Source organism: Moschus berezovskii, chromosome 11 (assembly GCF_049115385.1).
Source record: "Moschus berezovskii isolate FMDL1 chromosome 11, NW_MosBer_1.0, whole genome shotgun sequence".
Lineage (NCBI taxonomy): Eukaryota > Metazoa > Chordata > Mammalia > Artiodactyla > Moschidae > Moschus > Moschus berezovskii.
Genome location: NC_142470.1, coordinates 62,916,839 through 62,941,841, shown reverse-complemented (window position 1 = coordinate 62,941,841; position 25,003 = coordinate 62,916,839). Strand labels below are relative to the sequence as shown.

General features: G+C 43.2%; 2 protein-coding genes across 9 annotated transcripts in view; both read right to left on the bottom strand.

Annotated features, from left to right (window-relative positions):
* The window catches only part of CCDC138 (coiled-coil domain containing 138), a 32,437-nt gene extending 17,401 nt beyond the window's left edge, over positions 1–15,036 (bottom strand). Inside the window, exons 1-9 of one of the 5 annotated variants that reach the window (XM_088841400.1) lie at positions 13,453–15,036; positions 12,700–12,707; positions 12,504–12,646; positions 9,887–10,014; positions 7,555–7,742; positions 6,740–6,898; positions 4,239–4,358; positions 1,375–1,452; positions 1,168–1,275 (exon numbers count right to left, since the gene is read on the bottom strand). In XM_088841400.1, coding sequence (XP_088697526.1) covers positions 1,168–1,275; positions 1,375–1,452; positions 4,239–4,358; positions 6,740–6,898; positions 7,555–7,742; positions 9,887–10,014; positions 12,504–12,646; positions 12,700–12,707; positions 13,453–13,711 — 1,191 coding nt within the window. In that variant the 5' untranslated portion in view covers positions 13,712–15,036. Of the gene's footprint in view, positions 1–1,167; positions 1,276–1,374; positions 1,453–4,238; positions 4,359–6,739; positions 6,899–7,554; positions 7,743–9,886; positions 10,015–12,120; positions 12,352–12,498; positions 12,647–12,699; positions 12,708–13,000; positions 13,059–13,289 lie in introns of those variants that run through there. The other 4 variants (XM_088841396.1, XM_088841397.1, XM_088841398.1 and 1 more) reach the window with 4 other exon arrangements.
* A 155-nt stretch (positions 15,037–15,191) lies between these two features.
* Positions 15,192–25,003, bottom strand: part of LOC129540048 (E3 SUMO-protein ligase RanBP2-like) — a 57,548-nt gene continuing 47,736 nt past the window's right edge. For all 4 annotated transcript variants that reach the window (XM_088841392.1, XM_088841393.1, XM_088841394.1 and 1 more), the window contains 6 exons: positions 22,261–22,465; positions 21,520–21,621; positions 17,438–17,583; positions 16,491–16,764; positions 16,033–16,367; positions 15,192–15,703 (listed from right to left, as the gene is read on the bottom strand). In XM_088841392.1, coding sequence (XP_088697518.1) covers positions 15,398–15,703; positions 16,033–16,367; positions 16,491–16,764; positions 17,438–17,583; positions 21,520–21,621; positions 22,261–22,465 — 1,368 coding nt within the window. In that variant the 3' untranslated portion in view covers positions 15,192–15,397. The remainder of the gene's footprint in view (positions 15,704–16,032; positions 16,368–16,490; positions 16,765–17,437; positions 17,584–21,519; positions 21,622–22,260; positions 22,466–25,003) is intronic.

Below are 25,003 nucleotides of genomic sequence, written 5' to 3'. Positions count from 1 at the left end.
TAAGATTTTAACAAATTTAAAGGTTTTAAAAGCTAAATAATTTCCACCATGGAACTTATCTTCCTTCCCCAAAAGCTGTTTTTCTTTACATTGTACCATTCTATAAAACGGATATGAACAATTTTTCCTGGAACCCTGTTCTTTGAGAGTCTACACAAATGGGAAGAAAACAAGAACCAAATGCCATAAAAAAACAGCATAAATTCAACTCAAGTGACTTCCATGTTCCTTCAAACCATTTTTAATCATTTTAAGTCGACATTTATCACATGTGTGCCTTAGGGAACTATGCCAGATTTAACTTTAGACAGAGAAGTACAAGAGCAAAGGAATAAAAAAGGTATAGTTCAGCAGACAGCAAACCACAAAAACAGAAAAAGTTACATTATTCTGAACAAGAGTAATCTTTAACTTTTTCAATTTTCTTCAAATAGAACTTTTGATGAAAACTACAATCATCTTGAGTATCTGAGTATGAATCTCCACTTTTTCTACTTTAATCTTTTTTAATTAAAAATTTTTTTTCACAACTATCATCCTGTTTAATATAACGTGGAAACTATGTAGCAGGAAAAAGCGGTGGGAGAGTAAAATAGGACCTCTTCCAACCACTAAGCCCTCTGCACACAGCTTGTGTGTGGCAGACAGAGGGTTTGGGGTGCGGGGAGGCAGCAACAGGCTGGGGCAGCCCTTTTGGGAGTGGAATGTGGGGTCCAGGCGGGTCTGCAATGAGATATCACTACCAGCCACTGGAAAGATGAAAATAAAAAGGATTGGAAACATCAAATATGGGCGAAGCTATGGTGCAATAGAACAGACTGCCAGCAACGGTACAAATAACCTGACCACTTTGGAAAACTGGCAGCCGCCCCAGAAGTTAAACCCATGTGTACCTTATGACCCAGAAATTCTAGTATTGGCTTTATTTACAAGAGGGATGGAAACACAAGTCCACAAAAAGCCCTGTACACTGATATTCTTAGCAGCTGAATATTTTGCTCTGTTTTTAAAACAAAAGCGTATCTGAAATATTATGATATTTTTCTACAAAGAAATTATTACGGTGAATACTTCCATAACAAAATGAATGTTTGATAAATTGGAAAAAAAAGAAAGAACAAGGAGAAAAATGTCCTGGCTTTGCAGTAGAGAAATTTTCAACCATACCTTACAAGGTTTTGAAGCTGGTACTTTTTCCTGCTTTAAACTTTTCGCTTCATGAGTGGCCTGGGGATTGCCTTTCAGTCTCTGTATTGTCATGAACTCGTACTTCCTCTGCGCCAGTACGTATCCACGAATTAAAGAAAAATGGTATCAGAAGTGAGACCAAGGCAGCCATTTCAGATTTCACTTGTGTCTCAAGAGGTTCCTTACCTGTAAATTGTCTAAGCGAGCTTGAACTCTTTTGGCCTGAACCTCCAACTTCCTGTTTTCTTCACTCACTTCATTCAACTAAAGCAGGAAAACAACAGGCATTTCAATAGAAACCTCAAGCTGATTTCCTACTGAAGTTTTCCCAGGATGCTATCTTATCTGGTCTATCACCAGGCACCACAACACACAGAGGTAGTACCCACGATTAAAGATCAGAGCAAAACCCACCACTGGGCCCGAGAACATGAAGAGTTCCTAGGAAGTTTACCTCATTCTATGAAAAATGTGCAAGTCTCCTAACATCTTAAATGAAGATGTTTTAACAGGGAATGTCCTTTTTCTGAATTTTCTACTGAACTATAATATACATACGAGAAAATGCACAAACCATATAACAATGTAGTGAATTACTGGGACTGGAGTTAACGTCTGCGTAACTCAGGAAAAGTGCCTTCTTCACCATTGTGGGTCTTCCCAGCCCACATACAACACAGCCTTAAACTTATTTCCATCCTCTTTAATTGCTTTTTAAATAGCGTTTTGCATGTTTTGTGTGCTCTGTGCATGTATAATCTCTTAGGTTTATTTCTGCACAGCCAATGCTTCTTGATGACACTACCCAGAGCATCTTTCAATAAACAGTATCTGGTTATTGTTGATATGCAGAAATACACTTGCTTTTAAAAAAAATTTATTTAAATTTATCTTTTTAATTGAAGGATAAACGCTTTACAGAATTGTGTTGGTTTCTGCCAAACATCAACATGAATCAGCCATTAGTATACATACGTCCCGACTTTTACTGAACCCATATCTGAAGAGTCTCCTGAATTTAATTCTAGTAACTTATCTGTATGCTCGTCTGGACACCAACTACATCTGTGCATAATCATGTCATCAGAGGATAATTCTCATTTCTTCCTTCCCAATCCTGACCTATCCTTGCTACATGGACCAGGACGTTAGTTCAAAGTTCCCTGGAATCAGGAACAGTGAACACCTTTCTTGTTCTGATCTCAGAGGGAAAAGATTTCAGTAACTTATGTTAAGTGTGAGTGTTGTCCGGATTGTTTCTTTTTGTAGATACTCTATGAGAATTAAGTTCTCTTCTATGCCTAGTTATTGTCTTGAGTTGGTGCTGAATTTTAAATCAAAGAATTATGATTCTTCTCCTTTTATCAGATGATGTGTTAATTTTCAAATGATAAATGACCCCTGTATTAGATAAATCCACTGAATGACATTATACTTTTTAGGTAGCTCTAGATTAAAATTTTTGTATCTATACTCATTGGAGACTAGCTACATTTTTCTTGTCGTGCTAACAGGTTTAGACTCAAGGTTCTGCCTGGCCTCGTATGTCAGGAAAGAGAGCCTTTCTCTTTTATGTTAATCAGGTCTGTGATATTTCCTCCAGGAGTCTTACTGCTCCTTCTTTGAAGGTAAGGTGCCTTATTTGTCTCTGATTTTATCTTTACCTAGTTTTCACATCTTAAAACAATGTACCGGTATGGAGTTCCTTAACATTTATCCTCCTTAGGGTTAACAGAATTTCTTAAAATCTGTGGGCTGGTAGGCTTCACCAACTTGTGGATATTATCCTTTCACATTCTGCCTCTCTATCTCACCAAGTACTTTGGGAACTCCCATGGTAACTTCTTCACTATGTTCCCCGCGCCTCTCAGGTGAAGTGTCCCACCTTTCACTATGCATATCAACAGGCTCCACCCCTTAGCAATGCACACATCCACCCCAGTCACTACACACTCACCAAACACATGTCGGACGATCAGGATCATAGTCACCTGAGACCCAGGTACGGGCAACAATGCACCTATGCTAGCAATCAGAAAATCTTCTCAAGAGAGCGAGACAAGACTGCAATGTCTTGTCAACAGTCTCCCCAAGATAAGAGGGCTCCAGACAAAGTGGGTCAAGGTCACACTCTCACTGTGGGAGGGCAGATAGTTCAGAAAAGACCAAGAATCAGATCCAGCGAGAGCTGGGGGACCTGGTTATCACCACCATGGAGAATAACAAGCGGGGACCACAGAAATCAGAGAGACAGAGAAGAACCCATAGCTGGCCAAGGAGTTTCAGGTGCAAACGCTTGAGAGTCCACATTCAGTCCCCTGCTGGAATCCATAAAGTTCCCCTCGCAGGGACTCGACTGCTAAACCGCCAAGGTTCACCCGTTTGTGCTCATCCATGCTTCTTCCCTCCCCACAAACGCACCATCACTCTCCTGTCCCTCTTCATAAAGCCCTTCACTTCAAAACTGGCAAAGGGGAGCAAAAAAAAAAAAAAAAAACACGACTAGCAAGAACCTGGTGCAACCCGAGTATGATGGAGCACTGAGCTGCCCACAGCTCTGCATACACAGTGCAGTGCAGTGTGACGCGGTGGGCGTGAGCTTGCCGCAGCTCTGCATACACAGTGCAGTGCAGTGTGATGTGGTGGGCATGAGCCTGTGCTCCCAGCACAGGATCCACACACAACAGACCCTCCAAAAATACACAGTGGTGTGTAACAGCCAGTTTAAGAACGGCACAAAGCTACAACTCAGCACCTGAAGTCCCCAGGTTAGCAGGTTTTCTTTTGTTTTTAATCTAGTCACTGTTCTTAACAGTTTGAAAAATTCCAAGTTGTCAAACAGCTCAGCTTGCTGTCAGAAAAGATGATGAGAAACCAAGACCTAGCTTAACTATTTTATATTCAGAAGGATTTTATAATCAAGCTAACAAATAAAGATAATAATCAAGGTTTCTCTACACAGAATATGCTCTAAGATTCTGACTTGAACTGGTCAATCTATACAGTTCTGAGAATGTCTCATAATCTAACACAGATAAACTAGGTCTTACCTGTTTCTTTAAGCTATCATTCAATCCTTTCAATGCATCAAAGGAAGACCTCAGCCTTTTGCTTTCCTTATTTCTCTCTTTAAGAACTTCAGTTAAGTGCTCAACTTCTGCATCATGTTGCTAGGAGGGAAAAAATAGATTCAACGTCACTAAAGCAGAGACATTACTTTGCCAACAAAGGTCCGTCTAGTCAAGGCTATGGTTTTTCCCGTGGTCATGTATGGATGTGAGAGTTGGACTGTGAAGAAAGCTGATCGCCGAAGAATTGATGCTTCTGAACTGTGGTGCTGGAGAAGACTCTTGAGAGTCCCTTGGACTGCAAGGAGATCCAACCAGTCCATTCTAAAGGAGATCGATCCTGGGTGTTCATTGGAAGGACTGATGCTAAAGCTGAAACTCCAATACTTTGGCCACCTCATGCAATGAGATGACTCACTGGAATAGACTCTGATGCTGGGAAGGATTGGGGGTGGGAGAAGGGGACGACAGAGAATGATGGCTGGATGGCATCACCGACTCTGTGGACATGAGTTTGAGTGAACTCCGGGAGTTGGTGATGGACAGGGAGGCCTGGCGTGCTGTGATTCATGGGGTCGCAAAGAGTTGGACATGACTGAGCGACTGAACTGAACTGAATGCTACTGAACGTAAGTTACATAAAAATTACAGCTCCCTGGGGCTTCCCTGGTGGCTCAGTAAAGAATCCGTCTGCCAATGCAGGAGACACAGGTTCGATCCCAGATCTGGGAAGATCCTACAACTAAAGCCCTTCCACAACAAATATTAAGCCTCTGCTCTAAGTCTGTGCTTCGCAGCAAAAAGTCACTGCAATGAGAAGCCGCCCACACACTCCAACTAGAGAGTAGCCCCCGCTTGTCAAAACTAGAGAAAAGCTGGCGCAGCAACCAAGACCCGACGCAGCCAAAAACAAATGTATAAAATTACAAGAAATAAATAAAAAAATAAAAACTAGGCTTTAAAAAAAATTACAACTCCTTGAATCACAAGGACTTTAATCAGTATATTTAAGCATAATGGCTGACACTGCAAGTAATTTATAAAAACTGGATAATCAACCAACTTAATAACAAAGCATTAAAAATGTATGTTAAATACCTTTTAAAACACATTACACAAATTAAGTAGCATTAAAGCTATTTTCTGGTCCTGCTTAGAAAAATCTCCAGAAGAAACTCACTGAAGTAATTTCTGACATCATGGAATGATAAAGGAGTTCTGATCCTTTCAGGAGACTAGTTAATTATTCAGAGCTTTGTGAATTAAAATTTAAGGTTTAAATTAGCTCTCTGGAGAAGAAATATTCCACATATAGAACAGTTGTCATAAATTAGCTAAAATTGTTGTACATCTCAGAAAACTTAAATACATAATAAAAATTTCCTGAGCCCCAGTTTGACTTTCCTTAACCAGTTTTATAAATATTAAAATAAATTTCCCTTATAATTATATTCAAATACGAGCACGTTTAGATTTGTGAATACTACATAGTTTCTTTCAGTTTTTACTCTCAGATTTATTCATAATGTATTAAAACAAGCAAATTTCCACAGGAAATCAAGAAACTGATTTCTTTCTTCCAAGTAATCATCCAGGTCCCACTAAAATAAAGCAGTTAGCTTTATACTTCCTATGAGCAGCAAACAGACAAATCCAGAGAGAAAGAGCCAAGGCTGAAATGAAGATGGAGTGCATGGAAAATCCAAGCTTGTTAAAATAAATCAGCGGTATGAAGTTTTACGATTACATTAAACGACTCCTTAAATAACTCATACATGGCCACAAAGACAACACTTATTTTAAAAGTAATATTAACATTCTCAACTGCACAAATTTTCCACCTCCATAAGATATTAAGACCATCTGACATGGGTCCCTTTTCCAGAAGGATAAGCCCACCATGCTCTGCTTCTCTTACTGATCACAACTAAAGCCACACAAAAAACACAGAAAGCAACTACTAAGGAAAGTCAAAGGGAAACAAGCAGGGAGTTGCAGAAAGCAGGAAAAACCTGGGCAAACAGCCCTCCAGGAGCACTGTTTCCCCATTTCTCCAGCGGCCTTGCCCCAGGGCAGGCCCTGGCCCTGCTAATTGCAGGGAAACAGCTTTGCTTTCTAGGGCTGGGAACAGGAAGAGGGGACCCATGATCCATGGACGTGCTCAAATCCAGCTCAGCCCTGAGCTGGTAAAAGCAAGGGGTAGAGACAGGAGCTCAGTTGACAACAAGCCCACCCCGACCCCCGCCCAACACCGCACAGGCATGTTAGGGACCCCGAGCATCACAGCAAAGGCTGAGAGGCCCAGCCTCAGGCTCCCAGCGGTGCCTGCACCACACAGGCTCCAGAGCAACGGCAAAGGCTCTGGGAACTGAGTGACTGGGCACAGTACTGTCAGGCTTCCAGAGGCTACGCTGGACCCCAGGTCTACAGGAGTGATGTCCAGAGGAGTGTTGCAGCTGGCCTCTGCAGTCTGCCACGCTCACCTCCTTCATGATCTGGAACTTCATGAGGACCTCTTCTCTGACGTCTTTCACTTCACTCAAGGCACCTTCATGTCTGAAGAGCAGCTCTTCCCTCTCGACCAGAAAACATTCTCGCTTCTGAAGCTCCTCAGCGAATTCCTGCTGGGCTGCGGTCTCACACTGTGGGGAAGGACAGAGTTAGCGCTCTGGGAAGCTCACTCAACTGAGCATGAGCCAGGGAGCACAGAGCAACGACCATACAGCACGCGGGAACCCTGCAGGCCACCAATGCCGGGATCGACCAGGAGACTCCAGCGCAAGGACCTGAGAGAATCCAGGGTGCAGACAAGGGGAGCACCATGGGGAGACCCTCCACTCTCCCTCACGCCTCCCCACTGCCCCTGGGAAGAACACCTCACACCTGAAGAGGAGCCCCTCCAACATTCCCCCTCTAATCAGCAGAGCAGGCGCCAGTGGAGCCCAGAAATCTTCTTGCGTCCCCTATATTCCCATAGCCATGCAAGCCTCCCCCAGAGCCCATCAGCTCCCACAGCCTCTGAGCAGAACAGAGGACAGGGCAAGGCCGTGGCCTTACAAAGGGAGGTTGGGCTTCCAATGCATTGGCATCCTGACCTCCCATCTGGACAAACTTCTCTAAAACGTTGTCCTGGTTGGCTGCACCCTCCTCAGCACACTTCAGTCTGGCCTCAAGCCCCGTTCCCCCGAACCAGCTTCCGCATCACTGACCCTCAGGTCCGCTCCAGCCCTGGCTGCACCCATCCCTCCCTCTGGTCCCCTCCTCCCTGGCTGCCATCTGGGCAGTGCTGAGTCCACACCTGCAGCTTCCGGTGAATCTGGAGCAGCTCGTCGTAGATCTGGCTGATCTGACGGGGCAGCAGGCCTGGCTTCCGTGGGGCCCTGGACGCAGGGGAGCCAACATGCTTGGAAGGGGAGTCGCTGCCATCACTACAATAGTCAGCCCAGCTCCTTGAACGTGAGGCCACATTAGCTGGCCAGGCATCAGCTAAGAGAACAAAATTTAAATTAAAAACTTAGTTTACAATTTTAAATATCCTCATTGTATTGTTAAAATGTTTCAAGTCCTATATGCAGAAAAAAAGGACACAGCCAACAGTTTACATTTAGTAAAGTTGGGTGAAAGCCATCCAGAAATTCTCTGTGGCCTTTTTGCAACTTCTCTGTAAATCTAAGACTATTTAAAAAATGAGTGGGTTAACTGCCTTGACAAAGAGATGGGAGAGTTACCTCAGGAGCCCTGACACGTGCCCTTTGCTCCCTTACACCAAACTAACCACCAATCCAAACAGTGTTCATCACTGCTCCACTTCTTTGACATTTAAAAAACTATTTGTTTTAAAACTTTATGTGATGTCTGTAATTAATCATATAATTACATAATCTCTATAACCTCCTCCGTTAAATAACGTGCTCCTGTGTTAATGATGGCAGCAGGTTCATGACCCGCCATGGCTCTAGCCTTTGACAATACCTTGTGACCGCCAAGCTGCACTGTCTGAACAGAGGCTGGGGAACTTTGCTCCTGGCAGCCACAGTGAGAGCTCCTGCTGTTACCGTGCACATTCAACTGTGTGTCCAACTCTTTGCGACCCCATGGACTTTAGCCCACCAGGCTCCTCTGTCCATGGGATTCTCAGGCAAGAATAGTGGAGTGGGTTTCCATGCCCTCCTCTGGGGAATCTTCCCAACCCAGGCATCAAACCCTTGTCTCTTAAGTCTCCTGCATTGGCAGGTGGGTTCTTTACCACTAGCGCCACCTGTGATGCCAAATCAGTTACCAAAGTACCCCCCTGCCCCTGCAACCCAAGCAGTGGAGGCGAGCCCCTCCTGTGTTGCTCCTCCCCGGCACTGGGCTGTCGGCACTCATGCTCTGCTCACAATGAGCAGTAACTTTCACCTGCACTGGCCTCCAGCCGAGGAGGAGGCCCCGCCTTTAAGGAGGGGGTCTCCATGGTACTCCCCATCTTGGACAGACTGGGGGAGCCAATATAAAAAATAGGAATTTTTTAAAAAGAAAGTGTTTCCCGTTCCCCAGCTCCACAAATACCCTTCAAGGGAAACACTCCGTGCTCTGCTTGCCTCCCCAGGCTCCCAGCCCACCAGCCCTGGGCCGGAATATTCCTTAGTTCTGTCAACTTTTAAACACACTTAACATTTTTAATATGTTATCTTGTATTCTCAGTTGTTTCCAGTGAGGAAACCCACTACACACATGCAGCCAGGTACACAGAGAGCAACTGCTGACTCAGGGTGAAGGAGGCCAGGCCTCAAGTGACCTGGCTTGTTTTCCTAAAAGGTATAAGGGTTAGTCACCTACTACCACAATCTTGGAGAAGGCAATGGCACCCCACTCCAGTACTCTTGCCTGGAAAATCCCATGGATGGAGGAGCCTGGTAGGCTGCAGTCCGTGGGGTCGCTAAGGGTCGGACACGACTGAGCGACTTCACTTTCACGTTTCACTTTCACACATTGGAGAAGGAAATGGCAACCCACTCCAGTGTTCTTGCCTGGAGAGTCCCAGGGACGGGCGAGCCTGGTTGGCTGCCGTCTATGGGGTCGCACAGAGTCGGACACGACTGAAGTGACTTAGCAGACCACAATCTTAGGGCATCCCAGGTGGCTCAATGGTAAAGAATCTGCCTCCCAATGCAGGAGACATGGGTTCAATCCCTGGGTTGGGAAGATCCTCTGGAGGAGGAAATAGCAACCGACTTCAGTATTCTTGCCTGGGAAATTTCTTGGACAGAGGAGCCTGGAGGGCTACAGTCTGTGGGATCACAAGAGAGTCAAACACGACTTAGCAACTGAACAACAAGCACAGTTCTACTTCCAAAGAAATACTGACAAGAAAAAGAACTGAAAGGATTATAATATTCATGGATTATTAAGTCATTTTTGATAAACTTCGACAATGTGGAAATTCTACTGGAAAATCATGAAGTTTATTTTCCTCTTCTCCTTTAACTTAATGACAAGCACAGCAACCAGTTCATGGCTTACAAAAACCCAGGACAAAGAAATGCACACCTTGAGAACTAGGGTTACTTACCACTATGGGGTAAGCTTTAGTGTCGTACTTGACAGAGCTGCTGTTGAAATGACTGTTCTGAAATGAGCATTTCTCTTACCTTTGTCTGCCTCTTTAAAGGACTGCCTGTTTATTTTGGAGGTGCTGACTCTAGAGTCATTGCCAGTGAACTCTTCTTCTGTTTCTGGTTCTTTCAAATCTTGAAAAGAATCCAGTTCATCATCTAGGCTTTAAAGAAAAATCAATCACAGCATTCTGGAAGATTTCTACAACCATTTAAAGAAGGGAAGACTGCTTCAAATATTAGCAGCACAACAATGGAAAAAAATGTAACGAGTAAACATTTTTAAAAACACAAAAGAACTGTAAACTACCAGTCATGACGCTGAAAACTCACGTGTGAACTTTCCTCACATTCAGACATGCTCAACTGCAAAGTACACCGTTCCTCCTGACCCCATATTGCGAGGTGGATCGAACAGGCTCTGTGTCTCTAATTCTACTAACAACTACAAGAATGAGTGTTGAAGGTGGGGAAACTGAATCTTAAGTTAAAAAACCGACAGGGTAACTGACAGGTGACATAACCAGCAAAAGGTGAAGCAGAACTAGAATGAATCCCAGATGTTCTCTCCAAAAAGATCATCTGAATGTTGGCATTTCCAGAGCCAGCTGTTCAAAGGGAACATGCTGCAAGTCACAAAACATAACTTAATTTTTCGGGAGTTCTTTGGCAGTTCAGTGGTTAGGACTCTGTGCTTTCACTGCCCAGAGCCCAAATTCAATCCCTGGTCTGAGAACTAAGATTTCAGAAGCTTCGCAGCACTGCCATAAAGAAAGAAAAAGAAATTCTAGCAGCCACCTTAAAAACTTACAAAGACATGAAATTTTAACAGTGTATTATATTTAATCCAATATATCTAAAAGATAATCATTTTAGCATACAATCAATATTAAAAATAAGACACTTTACATTCTTTTATCTATCTTAAAAATGCAGTGTTTATTTTTTACTTACAGCACAAACTTAGTTCAGACCAGCCCCTTTTCAAGCACTCAGTAGACACAGGTGCTGGGCAGCCCTGTAATTTCACACTAGATCACAACAAGGCACTGGTGGGAAAACTGTCCAAAGTTCAAACCTTTCAGTCCTGAAGCTTCAACTAGAAACCATACCCAGACCATTTAAAGAAGATAAAACTATCAGTTCAATATAAGAAAATAACTTCCATGAACTTATAACTTCCAGCAGTTTCCTTTATTTATAATCAAACTTGGGACAGCAGGGAGATCAAACCAGTCAATCCTAAAGGAAATTATCCTGAATGTTCATTGGAAGGACTGATGCTGAAGCTCCAATACTCTGGCTACCTGATGTGAAAAGCTGATTCACTGGAAAAGACCCTGATGCTGGGAAAAACTGAGGGCAAGAGGAGAATGGGGAAACAGAGGATGAGATGGTTGAATGGTATCACTGACTCAACGGACGTAAGTTTGAGTAAACTCAGGGAGATGATGATGGACAGAGAAGCCTGGTGTGCTGCAGTCCATGGCGTTGCAAAGAGTCGGACATGACTTAGCCACTGAACAACAAGCACGACAATAATCAAACTACCCATGTTTACATCTTTCTTTAAAAAATATTTATTTTATTTGGCTGTGTCGGATCTTAGTTGTGGTGAACAAAATCAGTTGCTCCGCAGCATGTGGGATCTCAGTTCCCCAACCAGAGATCCAACCAACATTCCCTGCATTGCAAGGTGGATTCTTAACCACTGGACCACCAGGGAAGTCCCCTCACATCCATGTCCACACCTTGATCAACTAGATGACTCTGTGAATGCCAAAGAAGACCGCAGCGATGCTGATGATGCTAACAGTGGTGCATCTGAGTGCCCTTCTATGTACTGAACAGCATTCTAAGTGCTTCACATGGACTAATAGTCAGAAAATGAAACAATGCAAGCTTCAAGATATCAATCACAGTAACAACAGATATTTCAGGCACAATGTGTTTTTTCTCTCTCCACAATTACCTCAACGCTTCTCTTTGTATACGTCCACATCTTTATAGTTTAACATCATTTCAAAATCCTTGTTCGCTTTTGATACCTTAGTACTTCTTTCTGCCACATAATTTTGGCATTAATAATATTCAGCTTAGAACAGTATTTCACTTTACCTTCCACTGGCTTTACCCAGAGTAAAAACTCCTCTACAAAACTGCTGACCCCTCACAGCCCAGCAGCACATGGTGTAATATTCTGTAGGCCCCAATCCCAGGGCTGACCTCTCCCATCTCTGTCTGCTACCTAGGTATAGCACGATGCTTACCACAGCAGGAGACACAGAGGAGACACACCATACCAACTGCTGCTGAACAAACTTGTAGTCATTTTTATCTAGTTCCTTATTAAAAAAAAATAAATAAGGGAGCAAGGCCTTCTTTTGGGTCTTGGATGAAGAGCCATCTATCCTGCAATGTAAGTAACCCTGCAAACAGGGTTATTATGTCTGCAAACCGGACGCTAGGCGTGTGGTTCCATCAGATGCTCAGGAACTAGCGCCCAGTCTCCACCGCCCAGCGGGCTCCGGACCGCCGATGCCTTCTTCCACAGAAAGGCGCACACCAGGCAGCCTCCGCCCCGCCTTGGTTTCGCGATACCCAGGGGCCGAGGTGGGGGGAGGGACCCCCAGCAGGACTCGGGGTACCTTGCCAGTTCACCGTGAGGACACCGCGGGGGGATGCGGGGCGCCGCCTCCTCTCGTCAGAGAAACATCTCAACGACGGACCGACTTTATCTCCGCAGGAGAAGATGTCCAAATCCTCTGTGAACAGGAGGGAAGGCAGCCGAGGCGGCTCGGTAAGGTCCGGCACCAACCACCTCGTTCTCGGCTCCGCAGAGGTCTCGCGTCTGCGTCTCCGGGACACGTGCTTCCAGCAGACTGGCCTCCGGGCCGATGGTCAAACAGCGCGTAGTACAGCGCGTTGTTCATCGCCTCCCCCACCCCAACCCCGCACGTGATTACGGCAGGGACCCGGTGCCGATGACCCTGTTCCGCGTCGGAACCGAAAGACCCAGGCTGCAGGCCAAGTGCCCGAGGGCTCAACACAGTGCTTCTTCCTCTGATGCGCTCTAAGCATTGAACTCACACGATAAACTACCTACACCTGCGGGGCTGCGGGGAACAAACAACCCAGCCGCCGCCCTACCTGGGGTGCGGGGAGGCCGCCGCCGCCGCTCCGCCACGTCCTGCCGCCGGCGCCCTGGCTGGAAAAGAGGATGGAAAGGTGACCGGAGCGGATCCATCCCCCGGCCCCTATCTCCTCCGACTCCTGGAACCCCGGCCCCGCGCGGCGCCCCCTCCCGCTGCCCGACACGCACGCCGGCCCCCCGTGGACCCACCGGGAACCTTGGGGCAACGGGCCCCAGCACCGTGCGGCGTGAAACCGGCTCGGACTCACAGCCCAGCGCCCGGACTGACGCAGCTCCGATCCTCACCCAAGTCTTGGAGGGGAACGCCTGCGCGCGTTTCCGCGGTGACGCGCATCGATCCTCCGACGCGCGTGCCAGCCGGGAGCCCGCTCCCCGCTCGCCGCCGCCAGGGGTCCCGCCTCGCGCCCACGCTCCAACCCGCAGATCCGGCTACCCGCGAACCTGGCACGGCCGGGCCTCACCTCGCTGAGGCAGCCGCCCCCCAGGCCGTAGCGGCTTTTGAGGCGCTCCACCACCAGATCTTGCCCCGGCGGCTTCACGACCCTCGGCTCCATGGCCGCGACCGACGTCGTCTCCGTGGCAACAGGGCGCGGCGGGGCGGGGCTACGCAAATATGCGCCGTGACGCACGACACGCCCCGCCCCCCGCAGGGTCGCTGACTCGCGTTTCCTGGGGAACAGCCCTCGGACTCGTGGAGGGGCCGGCATTGCGGATGCGTGTTACGACGCGAGTACACCCCGGGTCCCGCATGTCGTCGGAGCCAACGCCGTTGTACCCGGCTGCGGGCGTTTGTACGTGTTTGCGGCCTGTCGGGGTGAGATGCGAGCCGGCGCGCGGGGTCATCGTTTCCTTCCCTTCCCGAGGGTCGCCCGCGTTCTGCTGGGGTCGAGTCGAGGCGTCATTCGGGTGCATCTCTCTCGTACACAGCTCAGATTTGTCCTAGCTGGAGAAGTTGGTTTCGGCTAGAGCATTCGTTTCCAAACCTGGATCCACAGCTGTAATGGTTCAGGGCGCCTCGGAGTCCCCCGCAGCCCAGAAGCCCCGAAACCACGCAGAAGCGGAGCCGTCGGGACCAGCGCGCACGCACACCTCGCCCCTGCAACACACACACACAGTCGGGGTTCAGGGCGTCCTCTGCGCCCCGCACTCGGACCCCACCTCTGGCGGTGAGCAGGTGCTGTCCCAGGACAGCCTGTTTCCAGACCCCAAACAGCGCGACAGCTCCGGCAGTCTGAGCACACCGCTGGCGGGGGCTGCGACGTGCACAACGTGCTCGGGGGACGCCGAGGTCCTACACTTAGTAGGCTGACGAGAATGTCCCCCCTGTTGTCCGACTTTTTCCACTAGCCATTTCCAAGTAAGAGTTCAATATATACCCCACTTGAAAACAGTCCTTTCTTTGGGAGTTCTGGAAATTAGGTGGCAGTCTTTGAGTTTACAGATATTTAATTATTCTTCCTTTGGTTCCAGAATGAACAAACAACTAGATGCACAAGTAATGAATTTTTTAAATATCATGGCTGTTAACAATTGTCACTTTATTTTTGCTACAAAATTCACCAGAAAAAGGTACTGCAACAATCTAGTATAAAGGAAATCTTTAACCAAAAAACATGGTATAACCTGTTTAAAATACTCATACTTTATCACAATAACTGCAAGGAAAAATTCAAGTTCTATCAGAACCAATGCAGTTTGAGGTAGTAGAAACAGATGACAGAAAGGTTTTTTAAAAAATCTAATTACTCAACTTAAAATGTAAAAATTAATTTAATACCTTTGAAAGGGTGCAGGAAGCTACATAACATTTTAAGGAAAGAAGGTACTCTGCTTAAAAGATAATTTAACTATACAGGAGGTGCAAGAATTTATAGAAGAGCACTTTGGTTAAGTCTCTGCCCTCTGTGGCTCTACCCATTTACAAGTGAATCTCTGTTCATAACTGAACACACCAATAGTGAAAATTACCAAATATAGTCCAAATCTGAAATAAAAATTATCCAAGTCATGGTCCCTTTATTCAAACAGTAAGTATATCCATGCAGGAAATCTAAAAAGGAACTAAAATTAAATTGCATATATCATATTCTTTCAATAGTTTGAGAAGGTCTATTGCTTTTAACAAGATTAGTATTCCATTTTAATACAAATATGTCAGGAGTACATAAACACAAGTACACCTGAAAATACACCAGTGTTTAAACTTTTATTTCACACCATGCAAGGTCAATTATAACACATTAGAAAGTGACAACAGCTATAAGCTGCAATTTTACATTTGTACATTGGAAACGTCCATTTTCAAAAGCTGAACATAATTACCATGTTGTCAAAACAGCTAGGCCTCAATTCAACTTTTATACAGATAAAATTTACTATGGAAAACAATGATTTTATATCTGTCCACATTCTGTGATAATAATTCTTCGACTAACAGACCCTTTAGGAGAACCAAATGATTCAATCTTTTTCACAGTATCCATACCATCTTTAACAAACCCAAATACTACATGCTTAAAGTCCAAATGTTCTGCTTTTTTCAGTGTTATGAAAAATTGAGAATTATTGGTGTTCTGGCCTCGACTGGCCATCGACAGTAAACCAGGACCTATATGTTTCACATCAAAATTTTCATCTTCAAATTTATCTCCATAAATGGACCGTCCTCCTGTTCCATCATGTTTTGTGATATCTCCCCCCTGAAAAAAAGATTTCAATTAACAGGAATCCCAAATAAAACATTAAAATACATACAAAATTAACCACTGAAGGCTAGGTCCTAAATACCCAGCTTCTCTGAGAATGCAGTTTGAAAACTAAGAAACTTGTGAAAGGAAACAAAAATGAAAAGATCTTTTCCCACCCATAATTTCTATCAGGTTCAAGGCGTTAGACATATGAACCCTTTTAGGCTGCAAGTTCTCGTAGAGATAGAAGCTGGGGGTGTGGAAAAGCTAAAGTCTACAATTACAGGTAAGAAGAAACACTCAGATTTCCCACACTGGTGTGATGCACACTTAAGACTTACTTGGCAAACAAAATCTGGAATCACTCTGTGGAATATGGAGCTCTTGAAACCAAAGCCCTTCTCTCCAGTGCACAGTGCTCTGAAGTTCTCGGCAGTTTTAGGAACAATGTTTGAAAATAATTCCATGGTTATACGTCCCAGGGGCTCATCATCTGCACAAATGTCAAAAAACACCACAGGATTTGTCTCCTTTGAGAACTCTGCTGTCAGTGATACCTGTCCTTTCTGGAGTTTCAATAAATTCTGTTGACATTCCTCAAATTTTTTCTTGAAACAATCAGCCATTTCTTTAGTTTTAAATCTCACTGCAAGCTGTTCCACTTTGGCTTCTCCATCTGTTACACAACAAACAACACAGAGACCTTAGTGATAAAATAACTTAAAAAATTGTTTTATATATTTGTTGTTAATTTAGAAAAGTCAAAAAACTGGAAAGCAGCACTGAGTGAAGAGCTCACCAGCATAATCTGAGGCAGTCCAAACTAAAGCATTGTTGGAAACATTCAAGGGTTTCAGTTCCATCGTCTTGGTGATGACGTGGTTTGCACACACTTTGAACACCTGGTCTCTCCTCATCAGGATCCGAAAGTAATTCTTCACGGTGTGCCAGAGGATCTTCATGTCTCCAACGCCACGTTCCTTCCACTGACTGGCCTCTCGATCCCACCTGTAAAGTTTGGCTCTCTCTTTAAATAAAATTTCTTCATCTTCTTCTCCAGATTTTACTTCTACCTGTGACAGGAGATGAAATTACCTATAAGCTGCTGCTTATAAAATACTCATAACAAATTCCAAAGATCCAAATTCCTTAACACACTGACATGAGCAGAATTTGAAAAGAGTTAACATCCTAGGGTTACTAATACAGCAGATTCAGATGAGGCAGGAAAGATTTGTCACTAAATGTTTTCTTTGTACTTATTAACATTCTTCCTCTTTTTAGAAATCAAATACAATCTTTTACAGGAGAGAAGAGTTTTAAAAAAAATCTTGTTCTTCAAGAAAAATACTATCTACTGATTGAGGTTGAAACTGATAAAAGTAATTTGCCTAAAATAACATTCTTGTCTAGAAAAAGTACAATATACTTTTTATTGAAAGGACTGTGGCACATATGAGCTTAGATGGGTTTTTAATATTTTGCCCCTTCAATTATGTTACTGAAAACAGGAAAAAATTAAGTTCTTCCCAACAATTTCACACAGAATTTACCAAGTAAATTTGTATGTAAATTTTTTTACAAGGACGATTTACATTTTAAGATTGAACTTGTAATAAAGAGCTTCCATTTTTTACGGTCAATGTTCTGAAATGCAAACAAGGTCAGCCCTACAAATCAAGTCGATGTCAAGTTTTACACTTAAAATGTGAAGTTAGTATAGGGTTTTTACTCTTTAATATTTACCTCTGGTAGTGACACTATTGGCTCAAAATGGATATCTTCATTATGAACTACCTCTTCATCACTACCATCTTCATCTTCGCCAACTTTACTGGTTGACTGTGCTCCAAACACCGCTGCTCCAGTATTTGCCCACTGGAAATTTTTATCTGATGAATAAATCAGGATATTTAAACAGTGATATCTATTTTAATAAAATTTTAATCCCTGTTAGAGTACTTTATGAATGAATCTAATTTCCAATGACGTGACATACGTCTAATAAAAATGCTTAAAACTGTATTCTCCTGGCAAGTTAAACTCAAGTGGTGAGCACAAAGGAGTGTAGTAACGTTATGCCTGGGTGTACAGATAGGGTTGTCTAAGCCTTAGGTCTTAGTGACACTAAACTTTCAGTAATGAAGCACGTTCTTCATTCAAAGTACATCCTTTGAAACCTGAAAACCCAGCTCAGCTCCAAGGGTAGTTTATTTAATAAAACACTCTATCACATGAAAAAAGGAACTTTAGAGCCTAAGAATGTTTTCCAAGAGGCCAAATCTGCTTTCAAAGCAGACTGAATACAAATTGGTAACTTCTCCACCTCGGCTCTCTTCTAAGGTAAATCGAGTGAGAGCTTCAACTTCTTGCCCAGGTGGCAGTGGTGGCCCCAGGATCAGCTCACTGACTGCACCCACACCCTGCCCTCTCTCAAGCAACACCAGGCTTAATGGGTGAAAAGGCTCCCCGCTCCTATGCAGAGGAACAAAGACTTTTCTCTCCCTCACACCCTGGAGAAGGTGAACACTAAATGCTGTTTTTTCCATATCTCAACTGTGACAACCCAGCCTGCTAATATTAATACATTCCCCACTATCTTAGAGGAAAGTAACCTCTCAACTCTTCATCACTTTGCTGACTGACAAACCACAGCTCTCTAATCCTACATCTGATACAAAAACTCCAGAGAACGCAAAAGTTGTCACAGATCAGTTAAAACTCAGCACCTTGAAGAAAGAAAAAAATGAGTGTCTAATGAAACAGTTTCTTATTTAACTTATATGCAGAGTACATCATAAGGAATGCTGGGCTGGAAGAAGCACAAGCTGGAATCAAGATTGCTGGGAGAAATATCAGTAACCTCAGATATGCAGATGATACCACCCTTATGGCAGAAAGTGAAGAGGAACTCAAAAGCCTCTTGATGAAAGTGAAAGAGGAGAGTGAAAAGGTTGGCTTGAAGCTCAACATTCAGAAAACAAAGATCATGGCATCTGGTCCCATCACTTCATGGGAAATAGATGGGGAAACAGTGTCAAGACTTTATTTTTGGGGGCTCCAAAATCACTGCAGATGCTGATTGCAGCCATGAAATTAAAAGATGCTTACTCCTTGGAAGGAAAGTTATGACCAACCTAGGTAGCATGTTAAAAAGCAGAGACATTACTTTGCCAACCAAGGTCCGTCTAGTCAAGGCTATGGTTTTTCCAGTGGTCATGTATGGATGTGAGAGTTGGACTGTGAAGAAAGCTGAGTGCCAAAGAATTGATGCTTTTGAACTGTGGTGTTGGAGAAGACTCTTGAGAGTCCCTTGGACTGCAAGGAGATCCAACCAGTCCATTCTAAAGGAGATCAATCCTGGGTGTTCATTGGAAGGACTGATGCTAAAGCTGAAACTCCAATACTTTGGCCACCTCATGCGACGAGTTGACTCACTGGAAAAGACTCTGATGCTGGGAGGGATTGGGGGCGGGAGGAGACGGGGACGACAGAGAATGAGATGGCTAGATGGCATCACCGACTTGGTGGACATGAGTTTGAGTGAACTCCGGGAGTTGGTGATGGACAGGGAGGCCTGGCGTGCTGTGATTCATGGGGTCGCAAAGAGTCGGACACGACTGAGCGACTGAACTGAACTGAACTGAATGAAACAGTAAATTCTTCTAAGACAGGTTTAATGGGGAGAAAAAGACAGGAAAAAAAAAAAGTAGTACAAATAAATAGCAAACAAATGCTCAAACAAAAGCACCATCCCAGATTGTGTGGGGGCTTCCTGAGAATAGTAAGCATAGACCTAGTTGATTCATAGGTGTGGCGCTCAAAAAGAACTTGTTCAGGAACTCCCAAGCAGAAAGAAATTTTCAATTACCCCAATACCCTGAGACATAGGGCAGAAAATCTCAAAATTCCTCTAAAGCAATGGTTCTTAACACTGGGTGCATATTAAAATCACACCAACAGCTCCTATGAAATACCAGTGCCTGGGTCCCACACCCAGAGCCCAACATAACTATCATATGTTCCACCTCCCCGCCCCTTTAAAAAGCTCCCCGGAATTCTAATATGAAGCAGAGAATTGAAAACCACTGCGTTAAAGAGGCAGGAAAAAGAATTTATTCAGTAAAAGTATAAAGATAAGTCTGTCAATAACCAACATCCACAACTGTATTCTAGGTAGCAATACCCAGGAAGCTTCCACTCTGGGTTTAATGGAAATGTTACAAAATCTCAAGGAAATATGATAAAATGTCAGTCACAGGGAAGCAGCAGATAAACAGCTGTTTCTTATTTTCTCTTAGTTTCTGTATGAAATATTACACAAAAGATACAGAGTGACTGGAAGACCTTTGTGGAAGACAACTTTCAGGAGAAACAGAGAAAAAAGGAACAAAAGAAAAGTGAGACAAAAATAAAATGAACAGATGAAGAAAAAGCAATCACCACAAAAATAACACGTAATAGACGAGGAGAAAGAAAACACTCCTCTGGGCTTAAAACCAACCAAAACAAAAAGTTTAAGATCAAAAAGGTCCACACAAGGCCAGAAATATGTTTGAGAAGCAAAAAATCATTCTGATGAAACCGACCTTCATTAAAAAAAAAAAATTAAATCCTACAAGCCCTTAGTCAAAGGCTAAAGTATTAAAAATTTACAAGTGTGAAAACTCTCCATAAAAATATATGAAATGGATTCCAGGGGATTTACAGTTACAAAATACTATTCTGTGCTTATATTATTAGAACAATATAAATTAAATAGACATTCAATACACAAGAAAACTAATCATAATTTAAAGGAAAGTAATGACAAACCTGGAGATAAAAAAACAAAAGGAGAACTGATAAAACCAAAAGCTACCTCTTTGAAAAGACTAAGCACAAATTCCTGTCAGAAACTAAAAGGTGTAGCTTGGAAAAAAAGAGCTTGGTGTATAATCTTACTGAATCAGCAGGTAACTCAGGGCAAGCCTCCCACAAAGATTTGGAGCTGTGCTATGTCAACTTTACTGCACAACACTGACAGAGTATCAAGCAACCTAACACATCAGCTTTTATTTGGCTTTTCCATTGGTGGATAATTGTACCCACTCTATTGCTATATTTGCTGACCTATTATCCTGTGACTTCAAGCTACTAAATAAATTAAAAATAAAGCCATGTGACATCAATGAGGCTATGAGTTCCAAAGTAACACAACATCTGAAAGTAATTTCCTAAAAGTTTTATATATATTTCTAAAAATGATGGAACTGTGAAACAAGTAAAATATGTGAGATGGAATAACACTATTTTGAATTAATCATGTAATTATATATCTTCAATAAAATTTATTCCACAAATCAAGCATCAATTCAATTTAGGTGGTACTATACTTTGTTATATGAAAGATATTTAAGAATAGGAAAATATAGTATGCCATAAACAAAGAAAAGGATTATTTTCTACAGATGATACCAAAGCAGACCAAAAATTAGAAAAACCCCTGGAAAAGATGGGAAAGCTCACCAGTAATATACTAGCACAACCCTTATATGAAAAATACAATCAAGGATAATGCAAAAATAGAAAACTTTAAAGTCATCTCCTTAAAAATTACAGATGCACATTTTGAGTATTAGCAAATCAGAAGTATAACGAGAAGAACAATCCCAAAGTTACTCCAAAGCTGGAGGGAGGGTTCTGCATTTCAGGATGGGAAAGACTAGCACAAGTTACAATGAATTAAGAGAAAATTCTTGGTGAGAGACAACCCTGCAACAAGGAACTCACCCTCCAGGGGTGCCTACTTCTATAACAGTCACCAAAGCCTCTCCTCCTAATCTTACCTTTGGACCCAAAAGCAAAATCCCCAGAGTTACTGGAAGCCAAGTCTGCAAATGACAGCCCCGTGCCACTTCCAAATCCAAACGCAACTGTTTTGCTTTCCACTGGCAAAAGGGAAAGAGCAATTTAGTATTTCATTTAACCTATGTTGAACATCAAAGATTTACCCAGGACCCAAAGGGAAGGGATATGTGTGTGTGTATGCTGGGAAAGGTAGGACCTGCCATACTACTGATGCGGTGGGGTGGGGGTAAGGAGTATTTATAATCTAGTTACTTCTCTGAAGAAAACTTACAAGTTTACAGGTACGATTCTCAATGAACAAAACACCAGAAGCAGCATGCTCAAAATCATTTAAAAAAAAATGAGATGTAGATCTATACAGAGCTACACAGCCTCTGCTTCACATGGTCTGCTGCTGCTGCTGCTGCTGCTAAGTCGCTTCAGTCGTGTCTGACTCTGTGCGACCCCACAGACGGAAGCCCAGCAGGCTCCCCCGTCCCTGGGATTCTCCAGGCAATCATCTAAACAAACATTCATTCGAAGAAGGATTTCAGGAAACAGCTCTGTAAAGATTCTATATTCGCTAAGAAAATTGAATTATCTCATGCCCCTTTGTACATCTCAGTTTAAGAAAGGGAATTCCTGGATGTACATTTGAAAGTATCGTCTCAGAACCACAGGTGTACGTTATGCAGAAATTCATGCCTACAAGGTTGCTATAAACATACATCAAATTTTACCTTGGCTTGTAGAATCTGCATCATTTTCCTTTCTAGTAGATAAATCCACAGGTTTGTCAACAGTTCCAGAAGAAATTGATGGTGAACTAACAGATTTGGTAGTAAACTCTGGCTCTTCAGATTTACACAAAAATGGCACAGTCACTTTAGTGTCATCTGTACACATTCCATCAGCTGAGCTAGCTATGTTCTCGTCCTGGGATTTCTGCAAATAGAAAGTAACAAATAACTATGCCATTAAATACTGAGTGATCAAAAGGACCATATACTCTATTTTACAAAAAACAGATGATATGGAGTTCGAGACAAAATGGAGTAAGCATACTTTTCTCTCCACCATGTTACCGTACCTCCAGTCTCTCCAGCACCTGGAACTGAACTAGACTGAAAAGGACAAAGCAAGCAGAAGCTGCTGGGAAGTGGATGACAGCAGGAGGACCAAGAATCTTGAGACATGAAGCAATGTGAAGTCTACCAGCGAGGAGCACTTGCTGAGATGCAGGAGGCAGCCAGGTCTGGTGATGAGACCATGAATACCTCAGTTTCCAGGGGCCAGCTCATCCGGGTCCACAAGCCACAGCAGGAACCTGAAGAGGCGCTGGCCTGAGCCAACTGCCTCCATAGTTGCTCCTGCTGGTGCTGAGCCACGAGCCCTGGCACATGCTGCTGGGGTGCTGCCACTAAGGATGCGGGTCCTGAGTCCTGGGACCCATTGTTCAAGCGGCCCACCCCCAGCCAACATGGTCAGTCCCTGCCTTGTGGGCCATCTCTGCAAGGAAAGAGAGCACACAACCTTCTCTGAAACCCTACCCCAGGGCAAAGATGACTTCTGGAAATGGACGATGCTGAGCCGGAGGATGGCTAGGCAGAGAAGAAAGGGGAGGTTATGACTGGGCCCCTCGCTGACATGCTTCCTACTGCTTACAGGGTCGTCCCAACAAAAGAGCACTGAACCTGAGTGAAAGGGTTTCTAGCCGGAGCTGCTGGACAGCATCAAGAGACGAGATTTTTTCTCTGACTGTCCCCTCATTATGGCATGTGGTCCCAGGTATAAAAACGACTGGAGAGACAGGCAAAGTGACATCAGAAATCCTGGCCTTACCAAATCCACTTTTAATCAAGACAGTAAAATATGTCCTCTGAAGAAGACATATTTACGGTAAACTTCTGTGTTTAACTTAGGAGAAAAAAAGCCTCTCAAGCCCCGAGGGACAGTCTGGTAGTAAGAACCTGGTGGGTTTTCTCCTGCCCCCACACATCAACCCACATCCCAGCAGGGGTACAGAGCTGTCCAAGAAACTGGGGCTGACAACGGCACAGATGGAAAAGCATCCAAGAAGAGTCGGCTCTCTGGCCAGGGATAGGGAATGTCATGAAATGATCTGTGTGCTGAAAGATCAGACAAACTTTGAAAAGCTTCTAACAATGTTCCAAGAGGTAAAGACAAATACCCTTAAGAAAAATGAAAAGAGAGTTGTCAGGCAAACGAATATAAACCATAAAAGAAAATCCAACGGGAATTTAGAATTGAAATATACAACAGAAATTTAAAAATTACAGAATGCTCCATCGAACTGCAGCAGCATACATTCCTCTTAAGTGCATATGGAACACTTAAGAAAGACCATGTTCTAGGGTAGAGAACAAACCTCAGCCAATTCAAGAGAACGGAAATCATACAAAGTATACGCTCAGGCCCTAATGGAATTAAATTAATAATCACTACAGAAATACAGCTGGGAAAAAAAAGCTCCAAATATCTGGAGATTAAGCATTACACTTTTAATACACATGCTGAAGTCTGAAAAACTGAGTCCATCAACACTGATCCATGGACATTAAACAGGCAATACATTTTAATGACCTTCTCAACTTCAGGTTTATTATGCCCACAAATGTGATAATGCAGATGAAATGGACCAACCAATTCCTCAAAAAAAGTAAACTGATAGAAGAAACAGATAAAATGAATTGGCCTATATTTATTAAAGAAAATGTATTATCAAGTAATATATCCTTGCAAAAAAAAAAAAAAGTACCAAGCCTGGTGGTTTCAGTGGTAAGTTCTATCAAATATTTAAGAAAGAAGTATCACTAATTCCTACAGTGTGTTCCAGAAAACAGAAGCAGATGGAACACTCCCTAACAGAGTACATGCAACAAAAACTGACAAGAGAAGCGGACATGCTGGGCAACACTCCTGTCAGTAATCAACATAACAAGCAGATGAAAAATTAGCAAGGATACACTGGACTTGGACAATATAGCATCAACTGATTTATCTATTTAAAAACCTGTTTTCCATGCAAAACAAACAAAAAAAATTACATTCTTTTCAACTGTAAAATGCCCACTGAGACAGCTGTCACGAATTCTGTAAGAACTGAAATTATTCAAAATACGTTTATAGACAATAATGAAATTAAACTATAAATCAGTAACAATGACATCTGGAAAACCGAACATTTGGAAGAAATATACTTCCATCCAATGCATTTGTCAAAAAGAACGTCTCAAGGAAAATGGTTTGAACTGAAAGGGAAAATATCACATATTAAGACTTGTAAGGTAGAGCTAAACAGCTCTTGGAGGAACTTCAAGTTAAAATGTTTGTTAGAAATGAACTGTCTTAAATCAGTTAATTTAAGCTTTGACTTAAACTAGAAAGAGCAAAATAAAACAACATTCTTCAAGGATTAATGACAGTGAATGTATAATGTCTGGAATACCAGCTGGTGACAGA